Source organism: Leptopilina boulardi, unplaced genomic scaffold, assembly GCF_019393585.1.
Source record: "Leptopilina boulardi isolate dan_hultmark-lab unplaced genomic scaffold, ZJU_Lbou_2.1 LbouV2_162, whole genome shotgun sequence".
NCBI classification, from domain to species: Eukaryota; Metazoa; Arthropoda; class Insecta; order Hymenoptera; family Figitidae; genus Leptopilina; species Leptopilina boulardi.
This window is the reverse complement of record NW_026137710.1, coordinates 3,164,019-3,181,702: the sequence shown is the minus strand read 5'-3', so window position 1 is coordinate 3,181,702 and position 17,684 is coordinate 3,164,019. Positions and strand designations below refer to the sequence as shown.

The 17,684-nt window shown below is 31.4% G+C and overlaps 3 protein-coding genes across 6 annotated transcripts in view; 1 reads left to right on the top strand and 2 right to left on the bottom strand.

Annotated features, from left to right (window-relative positions):
- Positions 1 to 17,684, bottom strand: part of LOC127276958 (glutamate receptor ionotropic, kainate 1-like) — a 143,769-nt gene that overhangs the window by 107,181 nt on the left and 18,904 nt on the right. For 3 of the 4 annotated variants that reach the window (XM_051297716.1, XM_051297715.1, XM_051297718.1), the window contains one exon: positions 9,012 to 9,124. In XM_051297716.1, coding sequence (XP_051153673.1) covers positions 9,012 to 9,081 — 70 coding nt within the window. In that variant the 5' untranslated portion in view covers positions 9,082 to 9,124. Of the gene's footprint in view, positions 1 to 9,011; positions 9,125 to 12,747; positions 12,852 to 17,684 lie in introns of those variants that run through there. The other variant, XM_051297717.1, reaches the window with a different exon arrangement.
- Positions 10,044 to 11,804, bottom strand: LOC127276972 (uncharacterized). The gene is made up of 3 exons (XM_051297731.1): positions 11,689 to 11,804; positions 10,519 to 10,830; positions 10,044 to 10,440 (listed from the first exon to the last, which is right to left on the bottom strand). The coding sequence occupies exons 1-3, from the start codon at positions 11,802 to 11,804 to the stop codon at positions 10,377 to 10,379; spliced, it is 492 nt and encodes a 163-aa protein (XP_051153688.1). The 3' UTR covers positions 10,044 to 10,376.
- LOC127276971 (putative nuclease HARBI1) overlaps positions 11,857 to 17,684 on the top strand; it is a 65,035-nt gene continuing 59,207 nt past the window's right edge. Inside the window, exon 1 of the mRNA XM_051297730.1 lies at positions 11,857 to 11,947. Within this exon, the coding sequence (XP_051153687.1) occupies positions 11,857 to 11,947 (91 nt within the window). The remainder of the gene's footprint in view (positions 11,948 to 17,684) is intronic.

The following is a 17,684-nucleotide window of genomic DNA, read 5'->3' as shown; positions in this document are numbered from 1 at the left end:
AAAAGTTAAGTTTGAATCTGTATGATTAAGGGTGGTTTTTTTCGTTTAAAAAAATCTGTGGGTGCTGGCTCAGTTCTGATTTTATTTTTGTGTTAATGGTGCAAAAATACGTTGTTGTAAGGTTCTGTGTATTAAAAAAATCTGTTATTTAATTTTTTATCTCCTAAATTTGAATTTTTCCGATTAAGGGTGGTTTTTTCGATTTGAAAAATATATAGAGGGTGCTGGATCAGTTCTGGCTTTGTGTTTGAGTTAGTGGAGCCAAAATACGTATTTGTAAGGTTCTGTTCAATAAAAAAATCTGTTTTTTAATTTTTTTATCTACTAAGTTTGACTTTGACGATTAAGGGGGTGTTTTTTTCGATTTACAAAAAATCAGAGAGTGATGAAGCAATTCGAACTTCATATTCGTATTCAGCGGGCCAAAATACTATAGGAATGTTATGCCTTGTTCAAGAAACAGACAACTTTTTTTGTGTGCCTGTGTAATTTAACACCCGTTTATCCGAAATAGTTCATATAGGGCTCGTTGGATGCGGATTTCGATAAGCATTAGAATGATGTTTTTCAAATTATTCTTATTTTATTTGTTCGTAAAATATTTCATTTTTTTATTAATTTTTATTAATAAATTAATATCTCGAAAACATAAAATAAGGTATTCGCCAAATAATCATACTAAGGAATGTTCATGGATTTTTTCAGCTTAAACGGAATCCGATAAGGGTGCGGTTACACTATCTCATGCCTGCACTGGGTATGCATGCAAAAACATTTGGTCTGTCACACTGCAACAAAATTTAGTGAATGTTTAGTAACTTTCTAGTTATTTTTCAAAAATTTCAGTTGTAAATAGAAATTTACTAAACATTCACTAGATTTCGTTGAAGTGTGACCGTACCCTAACAAGTTTAAAAATTAAAAATAAATTTTATTTTTTAAATAAATTAAAAAATTATAATGTTTAAAAATTACTTTTTTTTTCTTAAACTTCAATATTTTCTTAGCAAAAAATGATTAAGAAATTTTTTTCTAGGACTACAAGTAAAAAAGTTATGAGTAATAGAAAAAAAAGTTGCAATATTTTTTTAATGCAAATATCTCGAAAAGTAATAAATATTTTTTTTTTTAATTTTTTTACTCAATTTAACCCATAACCTTTACCCAAAAATGTAGTATGGAAGAAATCGGAAGATAGACCCCCAATCTCACATGGAGTTGCCACAGTGGTCCTCAAGCATCGACAGGTTCGATTAAAATGGATCCAAAAATTGACTGAACAGGCTCTTAGAAGACTGTTCGTAGATGTAAAAACTGTATTTCATAAAATCCTAGCTGATCGTTTTTTCGAAAAAACTCAAAATTACGTTTTGCGAAATGTAGTTTCAACACTGTCTTATATAATGTTCAATAATCAGCAATCGTATCTGTAATATTCATTGTTAAACCATTTTTTTTTCTTTTTTTTCTTCATTATACTCTTGCCTTATTGGCCTGATGCTCTCGACAAGAGTCCCCGAGGATACTAGGAAAACTGCAGTAAAACCCTCCAGAGTTCAACCGGGTTCCAGCGGTGTGAATCGGACAATTAATCGACAATCCACACCATTGTAACCTCTAGCCTACCGCTCGGTATATCCATTCATATCAATGAATTCGTGCATTATTTCTGTAACGTCTTGTAACAACTGACTGACTAACTTGCTTACTCACAAGATCAATTTTTTTTCCATCTTAAAATGAGTTCTCATGAGGAGAACCGGAGGAAAATATGTGCACCCTGCGGTAAGAAAATTGCTTTTGGAAAGATTAAACCAGAAAAATTTCTTATAAACGAAAAGGTAAGTAATCTAATAAAAGAATTTGTCAACAATAGTTTTAATTTAAATGATGAGAAATTTCCATTGAGCATTTGCAGAACATGCTACCTAACTCTTCTAGATCATGAAAAAGGTATCTTTAAAAGGCCAATACAATCCATGCCAAATTATGAAGATTTAAAATTACGAAAAAATACTCGTACAGCAGATACGAGTGTCTGTATTTGTTATATTTGTGTAAATGCAAGATACAAGGGCCATTCAAATGTCGAAAAAGGTAAAGGCATTAAGAGAAAATTGGAAAATAAAGTTGATGCTTTAAATGAATTTTCTAATGTTAGTGAGAGACATTCAGAAAAGGTAAGCAAAAAGATGGCAAACGATGTTATTAAGCTTTGTACAAGTTGTTTTCAGGAAATCGGAAAGGGTAAAAATCATACTTGCAAAAACGTTACAGGGAATGTAACAAAATTTCTTGAAAAACTTCCTGAAAAGCATCAAGACCAAGTTATAAACGACCTTTTAAAGAAAAAGGCTAACGTTGATACCAGTGATAGAGTTAGTAATGTTGAAATAAATTTAAGCACCAAAGGTTCAACTTCAAAAATTCTGATTAACCCGAGAAAACAAAATGTCCCTGAGATTTCAGCCGAAAAATTGGATAATTTTAAAATAAATACTGGTGCATCAGCTAATCATATGAAGCAATTAACCAATTTTTTGAGATGCAATGTTGGGAAAAAATCTGTACCAACGTATTATAGAGAACATGTTTCTAAAGAATCAAAAAAGTTGGAAAATTTATACAAAGAAAGTGTACATGAATTCGAATGTGATGGTACAAATGTAAAAAAAGAAAGACCTGTTGTTTACGCAGATGCTGAAGAAATCCTTGATGCCTTGATAATAGAACGAAATATTATTGGTAATTATGCTATTAAAGTTATGGCTGATGGTGGCCAAGGTTTTTTCAAAATATGTATGTCCATATTTCCAGAAAATTACTTAAGTGAATTGGAAAAAGATCTTGATTCAGATGAAGACATACCGCTTAAGTCTAGAGCATTATATTCTGAGGGTGGTAGTGTTGCCAAAAAGAGTAAAATAACAAGTGTACGAAGATTGATCATGTTGTGTGTAGTTCCGAAAATAAAGGAAACTTATGAGAATATAAAGATTTTATTTGATCTGATCAACCTCAATAGTATTCCTTTTAAATTCGTGTCGGATTTCAAACTCTTAATAATGATAAATGGTCAACAAACTGCGACATCAACTTACCCTTGTCCTTACTGTTTTATTAAACTATCAGACTTAAGAAATCATGCGAATTCAGAACAGAATGATGTAACTGATGCAGGGCTTAGTAGTGACATAATGAGTTCTGAGGATCCTTTGAAACTGAAAACGTACGGAGACTTAAAAGCAGATTATGCGAAATTCTGTTCTATAGGGAAAAAAAATTTGCTAAGCAATGCAATAGTACAATTAATCCACCGCTTTTCAATGAAGAAAATGACATTTATGTTTTACAAAAATGTGTCATTCCCGAGTTGTACCTTTTACAGGGATTTGTCAACCATTTATTTTGGGATGGCATAGTTCCTCTTGTAGGTAAAGAGAAGGCATTAATCTGTCCTACAAAATTAAAGGTAATCTCAAAAAACTATCATGGAGATATATTCGAGGGAAACGCATGCCGAAAGCTTTTAAAAGAATCGGATAAACTTCTGGATGCAAATATTTATGAAAGCGTTGGAATTCTGCAGTTAGTACCATATGTAACTGCTTTCAAGGCTATGGACAAAATAGTTAGCTGCTGTTTTTCTTCTAAGAAAATTCATGATGATGTAGACTCGTATTTAACTGAGTTACAAAATGCTTTTCAAAGCTTACAAATTTCAGTGACGTTGAAAATGCATGTAATCTTGGCTCATTTAAAAGACTCATTGCTGTTTTTAAATAATACTGGGCTAGGCACATGGTCAGAGCAAGCAGGTGAATCAATTCACCGCGAATTTTTAAAATTCTGGGAGCGGTACAAGATAAATATTATTACTGACTCTTCTTATTCATTGAGGCTAAAGAAGGCAGTTGTTGAATTTTCATCAGAGCATATTTAGATTAAGGTACAGAAGGCTCATATAAAAAAAAAGTGTTTAAAAAATTTTTGAAAAAAATTTTAAAAAAAATTTAAAAAGTTAAAAAAAATTAAAAAAAAAATTTAAAAAGTTAAAAAAAATTAAAAAAAAAAAGTGGGGCCATTTTTACCACTACGTCCACGTCGTTGGTCCTGGGATAAGCTAAAGGTGGTATTATAATTATATTATAGATATAGAGACCGATTATTCTAAAGAATATACTGAAATATTAATATTAAAAATCATACGACGTAATTTTGAGTTTTTTCGAAAAAACGATCAGCTAGGATTTTATGAAATACAGTTTTTACATCTATGATCAGTCTTCTAAGAGCCTGTTCAGTCAATTTTTGGATCCATTTTAATCGAACCTGTCGATGCTTGAGGACCACTGTGTTGCTCACATTCATATATCTCGAAAATACGATCAGGTACGATTTCGGGGTTTTGAAATTTAGAATCTAGAGGTAATTTCTGAAAACTCTACGTTGAATTTGGTTGGATCCAATTTCGTAAAACCTGCCGCTGCTTCAAGATTCAAAGGATATCGATTGACTGTTAGAAATCTTTCTTATTTCCAACACGAATTTCTTCGACCTTGATGGACTTTGTGGATTTTGACTATCAAGGAAATAAAATTTTTTACCACAAATTGGATTATATATAAAAACTAGAGGGGCTACGCCCTCCTGCGCGCTTCGCGCGCCAACCCCCCTATTTTAATCATTTTTTTTTAATTTTCCATTGATCTTATTTTTCCAAATGAACCACCTATTTCAAAGAATTATTATTACAAATTCATTGAAATCTGAATAAATATTATTAAAATTATTAAATTTTAATTAATAAATTAATTCAATTAATAATAAATAAATAATTAAATAAATTTTTGGCGGAAACTCCACCTTCACTTGCGGCTATATTGAAAGTCTTGAAATTTACATAACCTTAAAATTTATGTCATTTTTGGCGGGAAATACAGAGAGAGATGAGGGAAGGGGGAAGGACTTACTGCTTTATTAGGGTCTTAAAACAAACATAACCTCAAAATTTTGGTCATTTTTGACGAAGGAGGGGAAATGAGAGGAGGGGAGGGGACTTGCGGATATATTCAGAGCCTTGAAACGAACATAACCTCAAAAATTAGGTCATTTCTGGCGGGGGAGGGGAGAGGACTTGCGGCTATATTCAGAGTCTTGAAACGAACAAAACCTCAAAATTTAGGCCATTTTGGCGGAGGAGGGGAAATGAGAGGAGGGAGGGGGACTTGCGGCTAAATTCAGAGCCTTGAAACGAACATAACCTCAAAATTTAGGAGGGGGGACTCCCCTCTCCTAGGTCAAGAATTCTTGAAACAGCGGCGGCGGAGGCGGCGGCGATATCTTTTTGTAATATAGGAAGATATATAATATTTTATAATTTTCTTGATATTTACATATTTAATGTCAATGAAATTCATTAACGATCATTAAATCGAAATATTAGCACCTTATTCAAACAAGTTTAACAGTACAATACAAGGTTATTTCTTAATAATTACAAATAAATAACACGTAATAAATTGCTTTTTTGAAAAATTCGAATAAAATTGTTTATTTTATTTTATATATTTATTTTTATCTTTTCGAACGAGTATCGTATGCATATGTGTGAGTAAATATGTTACGTTTTACGGTGAAAGGGACTTAACGCGACAAAAAAATGAATATTGGGTTTTAGATATCAATCGATATATTATGAATTGCTTTTTCAAATACAAAAGTCTAAAATTTTATCATTTTTTGTCGCGTTAGGTCCCTTTCACCGTAAAGTGTCACATATGTTGTAATATTTTTATTTCTTTTTTCGTGCGTTTCGTTATCTTTATTTAAATTTAACACAAATTCGAGATTATCGTTTGTGATTTTGAGTGACATATAATTATTGCTTTTTTTCCTTTTATCGAAATTATTATTTTATTTTTTTAACATGGCTAATGAGGATGATAGTCAGGCTCGATTAACGGCGCCAAAAAAAGGTTTGTCTAAATTTCAACTCCAATTAGATAGAGTTTCTCAAAATGTTAACTGCATGCTTTTCGTATCCCTTAAAATCCTCGCTTTGTTTCAAATGACCCTTCTTTTTGGATCCGTTGTGTTCATTTGTGCTTGCGATATTATCCAGATGTGTTCGGTAACAAATGACATTTTTACGCGAATTATTCTTGTTTATTCTTTTTCTTTTGAGTTCGGATTACGACAACTTCTAAAAAGAAACATATCGACAGATGAAAAACCATAATTGATTTTAACACGATTGAAAAGTTTAAAAGACGAACATTGTAGCGATGAAATCATTAAGTCAGTTTTTTTAGATCAATTACCGCCGAATACTTAAGCAATTCTAGTGTCCGCACAAATAAACTATTTTCAGACTTTAACCGATCCATAGGGTAATAATAAAAATAAACATTCGGAAAACTAAACGTGCCCGACAGTAACAAGACTGTCAGTTTCGCTCTCTCTAGATCTCTTCGTGTGCGTGAGCGCTATTCGGGATTACTTTTCCTTACTGATGCCAGTTCCAACGTTTCTCTTCTCCCAGTTTAACGAAAATCTCGGCTTATACCGACTGATATTGTTTTGTTCGCTGCAAACGAGTCGAAAATGTCTACTTTCGGGGAAAAACATTTATCTTTGAATCTCGGATTTGGATGTGAAATTAAATGGAATTTTTGCTTAGCTTCAATTCCATATCCTATCCTTGGAGGAGATTTTTTGGCTCATTATGGTTTGACGATTGATTTAAGTCGGCGTAAATTAATCGATACGATCATCAATTTCCACACTAAAGTCATTTTTCGCAAGGTTGCATCGTGTAGCGTAAATAAAATAAATCATCAAGCGATCTTTTCTGAAGTCTTATCAAAATATCCAGAGATTACCTGTCCATCGCAAGGAAACGTAAATTGCACTCGTATCGTTTTCCATCATATTATTACAGATGGTCCCCCGTTCGCTGAACGTGCTCGTAGACTTCCTCCAGAAAAGTTAAAACCAGCTAAAGAAAAATTTAAAAACTGGTTAGAACAGGGAAAGTGTCATTACTCTGATAGTAGTAAAACGCTGGTACAACGATATTTACAAAATTGGACCTTCGAATGACTTAGAATCAAATTCCGGTCATTCCGGAGGATTTATTCCACACGCAGTGCAGACTCTTGCATCTCTCAATCGCTTTATTACAGGTTCCAAGAAAAATGATCATTGAAATAGTTTGGGATTCGGACGCGGCTTTTGATAAGATAAGGGACGAAATTGCAAACGACACTTTTCTTTTTCATTCTGTTTCGGGAGCTAGGACGCGTCTTGTTACTGATGCCTCTGATTTCGGCATTGGAGCAGCTTTATAGCAGTATATTTCAGATTGATGGAAACCCTTAGCATTTTTTTTAGAAAGTTGTCCCCTGCACTACACAACTATAGCACGTACGACAGGGAACTTACTGCAAGTTTTGAAACTATAAAATATTTTCGGTATTTCCTCGAAAGACATGAGTTTCAAATACTGACTGATCACAATCCTCTAAGTTTTGCCTTTTTGCAAAAAGCATAAAACTTATAAAGGAGAATATTATAGCTGCTGCTCAATAAACTGATAAAAATGTGGAGTTGACGATTGCTAACTCGCAATGGTCAATTTGTCTTAAGAAAATTTTTTTTGATGAAGAAAATGTATTGTTGTATTGCGATGTTTCCGGTGATACTTTGTGTCCATTCATACCTGCATCTTTGCGTAAAAAAGTCATGAAAATTCATTCATTGTCATACCCCAGCGCTCGTGTTCTTGTCCGAATCATTAGAAAGCAATACGTTTTGCCTCAGATGCATAAGCAGATTTCGGAATTTTGAAGGAGTTGTCTCAAATGTCAGAAACCTAAGATCACTAGACATAGGATATTACAACTTGCACATGTAATCGCTCCCGAATCGAGATTTCATCACGTCCATATGGACATAGTTAGTCTCTTACCGGAAGACCAGATATTTCGGTATTGTTTAACGTTAATTGATCGTTTCTCTCGCTGGCAAGAGGCAGTCCCTCTTAAAAATATTAAGGCACTAACAGTCAACCGCACATTTGCTGATGTGTTTATATCAAGATTTAGTCCCCTGGAAACTGTCATAATCGACCAGGGTAGTCAATTTGAGTGCCGAGTATTTAAAGTATTGCTTCAACAGTCTAAAGGTCAAAGGATCTGTACCATTGCGTATCATCCCGCATCCAAGGGGATGAAAGAGCGTTGGCATAGGGCCCTGAAGGCATCAATCATGTGCCACTTGACTTTTAGATGGACTTAAGTCCTTCCTACTATCCTTCTTGAATTAAGAACTTCGGTTATGGTTATATTTCTTTTTTAAAATTATAAGTTTGAATGAATGGTTTTTATAAACATTTGTGATGGTAATTTTTTATAAAATTTTTAGGGAGGGGAGTATGTTGGGGTTAGCGTTTAGATCCCACATACTCTATGGCTAATTTGAGAATTTGTTATTTCGGAGTAAGAGAGAAAAACGGTAGCCGGTTCTTCAAGTAGTATAAAGTGAGTTTAGTCAGTATTATACATACAGTCAATCAGATATGTTGTGTCAGATAAGATATATAAATGTATCATTATTAATTTACTAAGATTAACAAATGTTTAATATATTTTTGTTCACATGAAAAAATAGAGATGAAATTATTTCTACCTTTTTGTGACTGCAAATTTTACTCTGGAAATTATTGTGAAAAATTAATTCTCAGAGTTATTTAACTCATAATTTGCCATATATTCTAAAATTATAACAATCTGTATATTTATTAACTAAACGGATAGATGTTCTGATTACATTTTATAGAATACAAACATTCCTCGAGGAGCATAGATAGAAAGTTTATATTGAAAATTAAAATATTATCAATGAGTTTATTATTCAAATATCTATAAGCTTTCCTTGGGGTTAAATGATATACGAAATATAATTTTGAGATAACTATAAAAATATATTAAATACAAACACTTAGTTACCTATCCTTATGATGTCTGGAAGCGCATAACCAACAGTAAAGATGGTCACGAAAAACCAACATGTGTCCATTTCTTATTGATGACAAAATTTTTAATGTTCTTACTTCGTCAAGCTTAAACAAAAAGATAAATTAATGTTAGTGAAGTAAGTTAGAGGACATTTACACAGATTCGTATACCTATAACATATAATAGTTATATTAGTATATGCGTCCGCCTGAAAAGGGAGCATTTTAATTTATTTCATACAAGCAGTATTCGCATTAATGATCACGCAAAAGGAACCCATATTGAAATCGTCAAAGTTGACTCTTTTCATGCGGACGGACACAAATAAATAATTTTATAGATATTTAAATTTTCAAATAGGATTGTTAATTTGATATGTAATTATTTTAAGGTATTAAACTGTTATATATTAACACGTATATGGATGATTTGCATGTAATTGTAACATTTGGCGGCGTAACACAAAATACATTCAATACAAAAAAATTTTGTCTTGAGTACAGTACAATCTCAGTAAGTGTCGGGTGATGGGGAGGCAGACAGTGCCATATCATAGTGTCTTCAAATGCTTATTGATGTATAATGTATAAGTCTTCTCGAATATAAAAGATTGAATAATAATTTAATATGTAATTAGATTAAAATTCAACTTACCTACTTTAAATTCATAATTAAAATAGTATATTATGATACTAGGCCAGAAAGTCGGATTTCCTGGCCGGCGTGATATATAAGGCCGAGGCGAAGCCGAGGCCCTATATATCACGCCTGCCAGGGCATCCAACTTTCTAGCCATGTGTCGTATACAATTTTTCTGTATCCGCAGCCGAAAGTACGTTAAATAAATATTAGCCGAGACTTAGCTGGTCGGGGCGGGCATGAAAAAAAATATATTTTATCATTTTCTATCATTTTTTGATTACTATTTTATTAAAATATTTATTGTTTTATTTTTATTATTTTTCATTATTATTATTAATACTTTTAAAATATAAAATCAATTTTATACTTTTTCTTGTTACAGTTTATGACTTATTTTCTTTACTGCAAACACATGAAGAGATATTAAAAGTACAATTATTAAAAGTGCAATTGTCAAATCTTGAATTATCAACTGGATTATTTTTTTTCTTTATGAGTAGGTGGCTGATCAGGGTGATTTTGATTGTCGGAATTTTCATTATTTTTTCTTTTTTTGACGCTGATGGCTGAACAGTTGGTTGAATCGTTGGTTGAACTGTTGATATAACGGTTGGTTGAACAATTAAGTGTATAGTTGGCTGATTTGCAAAATTTAATTTCACACTTGGTTTGTGAAAAAACAAATTACTACTGTCCTTTACTGATTTGTTCTTTTTAGCGACTGGTATTAGTATTTGATTTTGATTTGCAGTAGTAAAACCACTTTCTATAAATCCACCTAAAAAAAGAATGACATATGTAAGTATATAAGTATATTTTTATAGTAAAATATACTAAAATAATTCTTTTCACTTACTTTGTATTGTATTGTATTGTCACTAGCGTACTAGTCGATGGTTTTGAAAGAGCACTTGTATCTTTTTGAATAATATCGTCATAAATTAATTGTCTGTTATGCATAGAATTTTCTATGTAACCTTGGGCAATCATATCCGAACGCCACCTCCCTAGCTGCTTTATCATCTGCATATTTGCACCAGAATCAGAAAGCAGAGTCGCTGATGTTCTGCGAAAGCAATGGCCAGTGTATCTTTTTGGATTTGGAAGCGATAGATAGGAAGCAATCTTTTCGGGTACTTCGCCAATTTTATGCCTTCCAATTGGATGTCTGAAACATTTTCCTTCCTTATATTTAATAAAAAATCTGTCGTTGAATTTGTCAGTTGGTCGCAATGAAATCTATTTCTGGACCTTTTCATAAAAAAGATTTCCAATAATAAATTGGCCTGGGTATTCATTTTTATTAGAATTGATTTAAACTACGTATTTATTGTTTAAATCTTCTACATCTTCAACCTTTATGTTCGTTATCTCATCGCAGCGTAAACAACCACATATGACAAATATGAGTATAACCTGCAAACATGAAAACAAATTCAATTCAACTGACTTTAACAAATGTAGTATTATTTAAAATGTAAATAATTAATATTTCCTACTAATGAATAATTAAAAATTAAATTCATTTACAAAATTCAAATTTTGTTATTATAATTCTTATATTAATAAGTAACGTCAGTTTTTATAACCTTCATGATACCTAATTACCTTAATTAAATAATTATAATTTTATTGATAAAATTTTCTTAATAGTAATTGAATTAATTAAATAGCCATTACCTTCATTGCTAAAAATACGGAATCTGGAGCTTCGTTCATAAATTTCATTATTTCTTTCCATTTTAGAATAAAGGCTTTTTTTGGTTTGTAACCAAAAATTATTATTAATATTTATTTTTTATTATTTTTTATTATGCTTTTTAAGTTAAGAAAATTACTGATATTAATACCGTCTTTTGCATTCAAAGTTTTTCTCAGCATGCTCCAAATACTCCACAAAGTTGGCGGTTTCAGTTTCACTTTTAAAGCTTCAAAGTAAACAATTAAATTGTTTTCTTCGGAATCGGATAAAGAATTCTTATTTTCCTCTTGCCACTTTTTGTATGTATAGTAAACTAAAAGGTACCGATCACTAGACTTTTTTGGCAGAATTTCACTTTGCACAATCAGTACGGCTTCTTCATAAAAATTTCTGAACACTTCTTCTTCGTCTGCGGAACTTTCAGATGAACAGTTCTCCATTTTTGAAATTTTTGACACCTTTTAATACCAAAAAGACAGAGGTTCCGCTGTAATGAGCGTTGCTATGATACCGAGCCACGAAAATCTCGTAGCCAATCAGAGCGCGCGTTGGTTCGAGCAGGCCATAAAAGTTGCTGTTCCTGGTAGAAAATTGGGACTTTCGGTTAGGGGATATAGAAAACATTATTTTTATTTTATTAACGTACATATTTGAAAACGATTTTATACGGCGCTTGTTTTCGATGTGCAAGCAAATAGTAGGAGAAAAGCACCCGACACTTGCTAAGATTATAAGTGTGGAAAAAATGTGACACATATCGCAATCCGACAGTTATCAAACTCGACACATACCGAAATTTTACTGTTTGTATAAATTTTAAAGGTATGTATAAAACCAATTCACAAATAAAAATACGTATATATAGATATTATCTTTTTTAAAAAATTGTATTTTTACCTCCAAAATGTCAGCTCCGTGGCGGGTCAGTTTTTAAAAATTTTAAGTTTAATTCAAAAATTTTTATTGAAAACGTCGAAACTTGAACCCAGAATTTTTGTAATATGAATTGTGTATATAGTTGTAACAATTTGTGCATATAATACATTTTTTAATACTTTTTATAAAATTATAAAACATAAAAAAAAATTTATCCATCAATTTTTTCAATAAGATTTTTTTTCCTATAATTTAAGTGGTTATAATACCTTTTAATGCTATCTGCGAATTACAATCTAAAATAAAATCCATTAGCAATAAATAACAGTAAGAAAAAGTTATAAAAATGGAAGTTCTACACTTAAAAAAATCGTTTTTGTGAAAATATGAAATGTACAAAAATAAGTGGTTAGTACCGTGTTAATATTATTCTTTTAAATTAAACACTCTTTGTTAAAATTATTACGATTTTTTGAAGATTACATTGCAAACAAATGATCTACCCACGGAAAAGAATTATTTTGCAGAATTGTTTGAGTTAGGTTTGTTTAAATGTCAAATGTCAGCTCCATGGCATCACATAAAATGTCAGCTCCGTGGCGCCGATCACGTACAATGTAAAGTGCCAATTCATCGATAATAAGTTGTCACCCCTATTGAAAAAATGTATCTTGTAATTAAACACGTGTAATCGATACTTTGATATATCTTGAATATTTTATAAACTTTTTACACATATAATTACACGCGTAATTCATACTTTGAAATTTTTTTAAAATTTCAAAAATTTATTACACATGCAATTACACGTGTATTCGATACTCTGATATTTGTCGAAAATTTTATAAACTTTTTACTCATGTAATTCATACTTTGAAACTTTTTTGAAATTTCAAGAATTATTACACGTGTAATTGATACTTTGATATTTCTCGCAAATTTTATTAATTTTTTACACGTGTAATTACACGTATATTTGATACTTTAATATAAATTTAAAATTTCGACAGAATATCTACGTGTGTTTGATACATTGAAACTTTTTCTTAATTTCAAGAATTGTTACATGTGGAACTACACGTGTAATCGATACTTTGATACTTCACAAAAATGTTATTAAATTTTTACACGTATAATTCATACATTGATTTAAATTAAAATTTTCTATTGAAACTTCACGTGTAATTACACGTGTATTTAATACTTTCAAACTTTTTCGAAAATTCAAGGATTGTTACACGTGTAATTACACGTGTATTTGATACTTTTGATATTTCTTGAAAATTTTATAAACTTGTTACACGGTTAACTACACGTGTAATCGATTATTTTGTCTAACAAAAATTTTTAAAATAGTCATAGAATAATTAATACATCGAATGTTTATGCGAATTTTTTTATTTGTACATCGAAAGTTATTAATGACAGTTAATTTTTATGCATTAAACATTGTGATCATTTTAAAAAACTAGTGGAATTTGCCTAAACATAAAGAGACAAAAAAACTTTTAGAACAAAATTTTAAATCAATATCGGTAAAGACACGAAAAATGCTTTCATAGATAACGAGTACCACTTAAAAAGTTAGTTTTTAACGAGAAAAGAATATGCCAATAGTTGACATTTATCATATTAATTGCCATAATAAAAAAATTAAGGTGGAGCACGACTCCCAACGAGGCACAATTTCCCACTCTTTCCTACATAAAAAATAAAACCTTTTAAAAAATCGTTTTTTAGGTTTATAGTTTAGAATAAACCTTTATGAAGAGATTTCTGTTTGAATTTATATATTACTGGTCGTTTGGAATCAATCCTGATGGAAGTGAAGACATAGAAAGAGATAGAAAAAAGGAGATAGGAAAATATAAAAAGGTATACTGTTTTGGAGATGCAGAATGGATACTTGAAAGATATAGAACTTTTTAATCTCTTTTTATTTCTATATTTCTATCTCTTTGCTTATCTTTTTTGAGAAATAGAAAGAGATAGAAAAAGAGGAATAAAAAGAGAAAGAAATTTAAAAAATTGTTAATTATTGCAATAATAAATTCTAAAAATGTTATATTTCGTTCTAGTGTAACGAAACGATAAAAATTAAAATAAAATTTTTTTTAAAAATTATTCTTTGAAATATTATTTTGCAACTGCGCTAAAAATCTCAATTCAAAAACGGCCATGCAGTGTCACTTTTTTTGGAGCCGAAAAACAAGGACACGGGAGTGGGATTACAAATAGCAACAGTGCTACGAACATATCGCTACGTAGCGATTTGAAGCTACATTCGCTTAAAAAATTTGTTGTTACTGGGTAACTCAAAAAAATTGTATCAGTTTCAATAAATTATTAGAATAAATAAATTATTTTATTGTAAAGTAACAGTTGGCAAACATGAAGTTAGAGAAATGTTTCCAGGGGTGCGTTCACGTAACTCTCACCCTCACTCTCACTGAAAAATTTGTCTCTCTCACTCTCACCCTCACTCTCACTCAAAAATTTTTCACTATCATTCTCACTCTCATTCAAAAATTTTTGTCTCTCGCACTCACTGTCACTCAAAAATTTTTCACTATCATTCTCTTTCACTCAAAAATTTTTTTCTCTCACTCTCACTTAAAAATATTTCACTATCATTCTCACTCGCATTCAAAAATTTTTCACTTTAACTTTCACATTCACTCAATAAATTTTCTCTCTCACTTTCACGTTCTTTAAAAAAAATTTCACTCTCAATGTCACTCAAAAAATTTTTACTCTCACTTTAAAAGATTTTAACTCTTATCCTTACTTTTACTCAAAAAATTTTTTCACTAAATATTAAGGATTCATTTCTACTTTTACTATCAATTGCACTAACATAAACTGTATTATTTATTGTTAATAAGATTCCTCTCTAAAAAAAGACAATTCGAGAATTTCTCGAAGGAACTCGAAACCTCGAAAATTTGATACAGGAATACAATTAATTGCCAATTCACTATTTAAGTCACGTTTTACAAAATACGAAATGATACTAATAAATTATTAATAACACAGCCCCACAAAAAAAAGTGTCGTGCGCGGCAGCCTAGACTAGTCATTTCCTATGTATTTTGACGCGCTGAACACGAATCCGAAGTCCGTTTTGCTCCATCACGTCAGGATTTTTTTCTAACCTCCAAAAACCTGACGGATTTTGAGAGGTAGGCTATTTTTTTAAAAAATTGATGGATTTACTTCAAACTTGGTATATAGGGGTTTTTTGGGTCGCTGATGACGAATTTAAAGTTAGATTTTCAAAATTCAAAATGGCGGCTCCAATATGGCGGACGAATTTTGTAAATATTGATGGATTTACTTCAAACTTGGTATCTAGGGATTTTTTGGGTCGCTGATTACGAATCTAAAGTTTGATTTTCAAAATTTAAAATGGCGGCTCCAATATGGCCAATATGGCCCCAATTCCAATAGCGCATTCATCAGAAATGAAAGAAAACTATGAATATATGAAACTAGTTTTGGATAAAATTAGATACCGAGAACACAACTGGCAAATTTGTGGAGATTTCAAGATTTTAAGCATACTACTTGGACAACAATCAGGTTTTACAAAAACACCATGTTTCCTGTGTTTGTGGGACAGTAGAGATCGAGCAAATCACTACATTAAAAAACAATGGCCAAAAAGGAATTCTTTCGAACCAGGTTCAAAAAATATAATAGAAAATCCTCTAATCGACTCTTCAAAGGTGATAATTCCACCCTTACACACGAAACTAGGAGCAATTAAACAGTTTGTCAAAGCCTTAGATAAAAAAGGAAACTGTTTCAAATACCTGGAACAAAAGTTTCCAGAAATCTCTGATGCGAAACTAAAAGAAGGGGTTTTCGACTGACCACGTATTCGCAAATTGTTAAAAGATGAGCAATTTATCACCAAGATGAATAAAAAGGAGAAAGCCGCATGGCTTAGTTTCAAAGCAGTTGTCGGAAATTTTCTGGGTAATCACAAGAGTGAAAATTGGGAGCAAATAGTTAGTGATATGATTAAAAACTTTGGTAAGTTAGGATGCTTAATGAGCATAAAGTTGCATTACTTAGACTCGCATCGGGATCAATTCCCTGAAAATTTGGGAGATTACAGTGAAGAACAAGGAGAACGATTTCATCAAGATCTTAAAGAATTTGAGCGTCGTTATCAAGGAAGATGGGATGTAAATATGATGGCCGACTACTGTTGGATGCTGAAAAGGGATATTGTACCTGGAGGCACCAATTTGAAAAGAAAACCATTACACAGATCCTTTGAGGACAAAAGAGTGCGCTACCATAAAAAGACGTGAATACCTTACTTATGTATATAAGAATTTTCATTTCTAGTTTTGAAAATCTAACTTCAGATTCGTAATCAGCGACCCAAAAAACCCCTAGATACCAAGTTTGAAGTAAATCCATCAATTTTTACAAAATTCGTCCGCCATATTGGAGCCGCCATTTTGAATTTTGAAAATCTAACTTCAAATTCGTCATCAGCGACCCAAAAAACCCCTAGATACCAAGTTTGAAGTAAATCCATCAATTTTTACAAAATTCGTCCGCCATATTGGAGCCGCCATTTTGAATTTTGAAAATCTAACTTCAAATTCGTCATCAGCGACCCAAAAAACCCCTATATACCAAGTTTGAAGTAAATCCATCAATTTTTAAAAAAAATAGCCTACCTCTCAAAATTCGATAGGTTTTTGGAGGTTAGAAAAAAATCCTGACGTGATGGAGCAAAACGGACTTCGGATTCGTGTTCAGCGCGTCAAAATACATAGGAAATGACTAGTCTGGTCTGCCGCGCACGACACTTTTTTTTGTGGGGCTGTATAATTGCCAAAATCTTTATTAAGTTGTTTTTTTATGTATTAAGTTAAAAATGATTCATTAAATTATAAAATACATATACGGCATATAATACGCATCATGAGACAAACATAACCTACTTAGTTGAAGCAACGTGATCGGCCATAATCAAAATAGTGCGCGCATATTTAAATATAATTTGCGCTTTCGGTGAAACCACGGATCTCGATCCGGATAACTAAGTGGTGCTCATTCAGTTTATACATATTAAATATGATTTTTTAAAGTTTCTATAGACTGTTGCAAGAATTGTAATAATACATCGAATATATAACAAAAAATCGCTGCTAAGTTGTACTGTTGTATTTTGGAGTGAGTAACTCTTTGTGTTCATTATGAACACATTGCTTCCTCCTAGAGATTACGTAATTTCTATTTTCACTTTATTCAGAATATTTAATTTGGAATAAGGCAATAAATTCTGAATTTTATATCTTATCGAATTTTCAAATATATAATCAATCGATGCACTTTTAAATGCTCTACAAGCCAGTAATAATAACTTAGAAGTTATATGAAGATTTTTGAATAAAAAAGTCAAAAAAGTCATGTTTTTC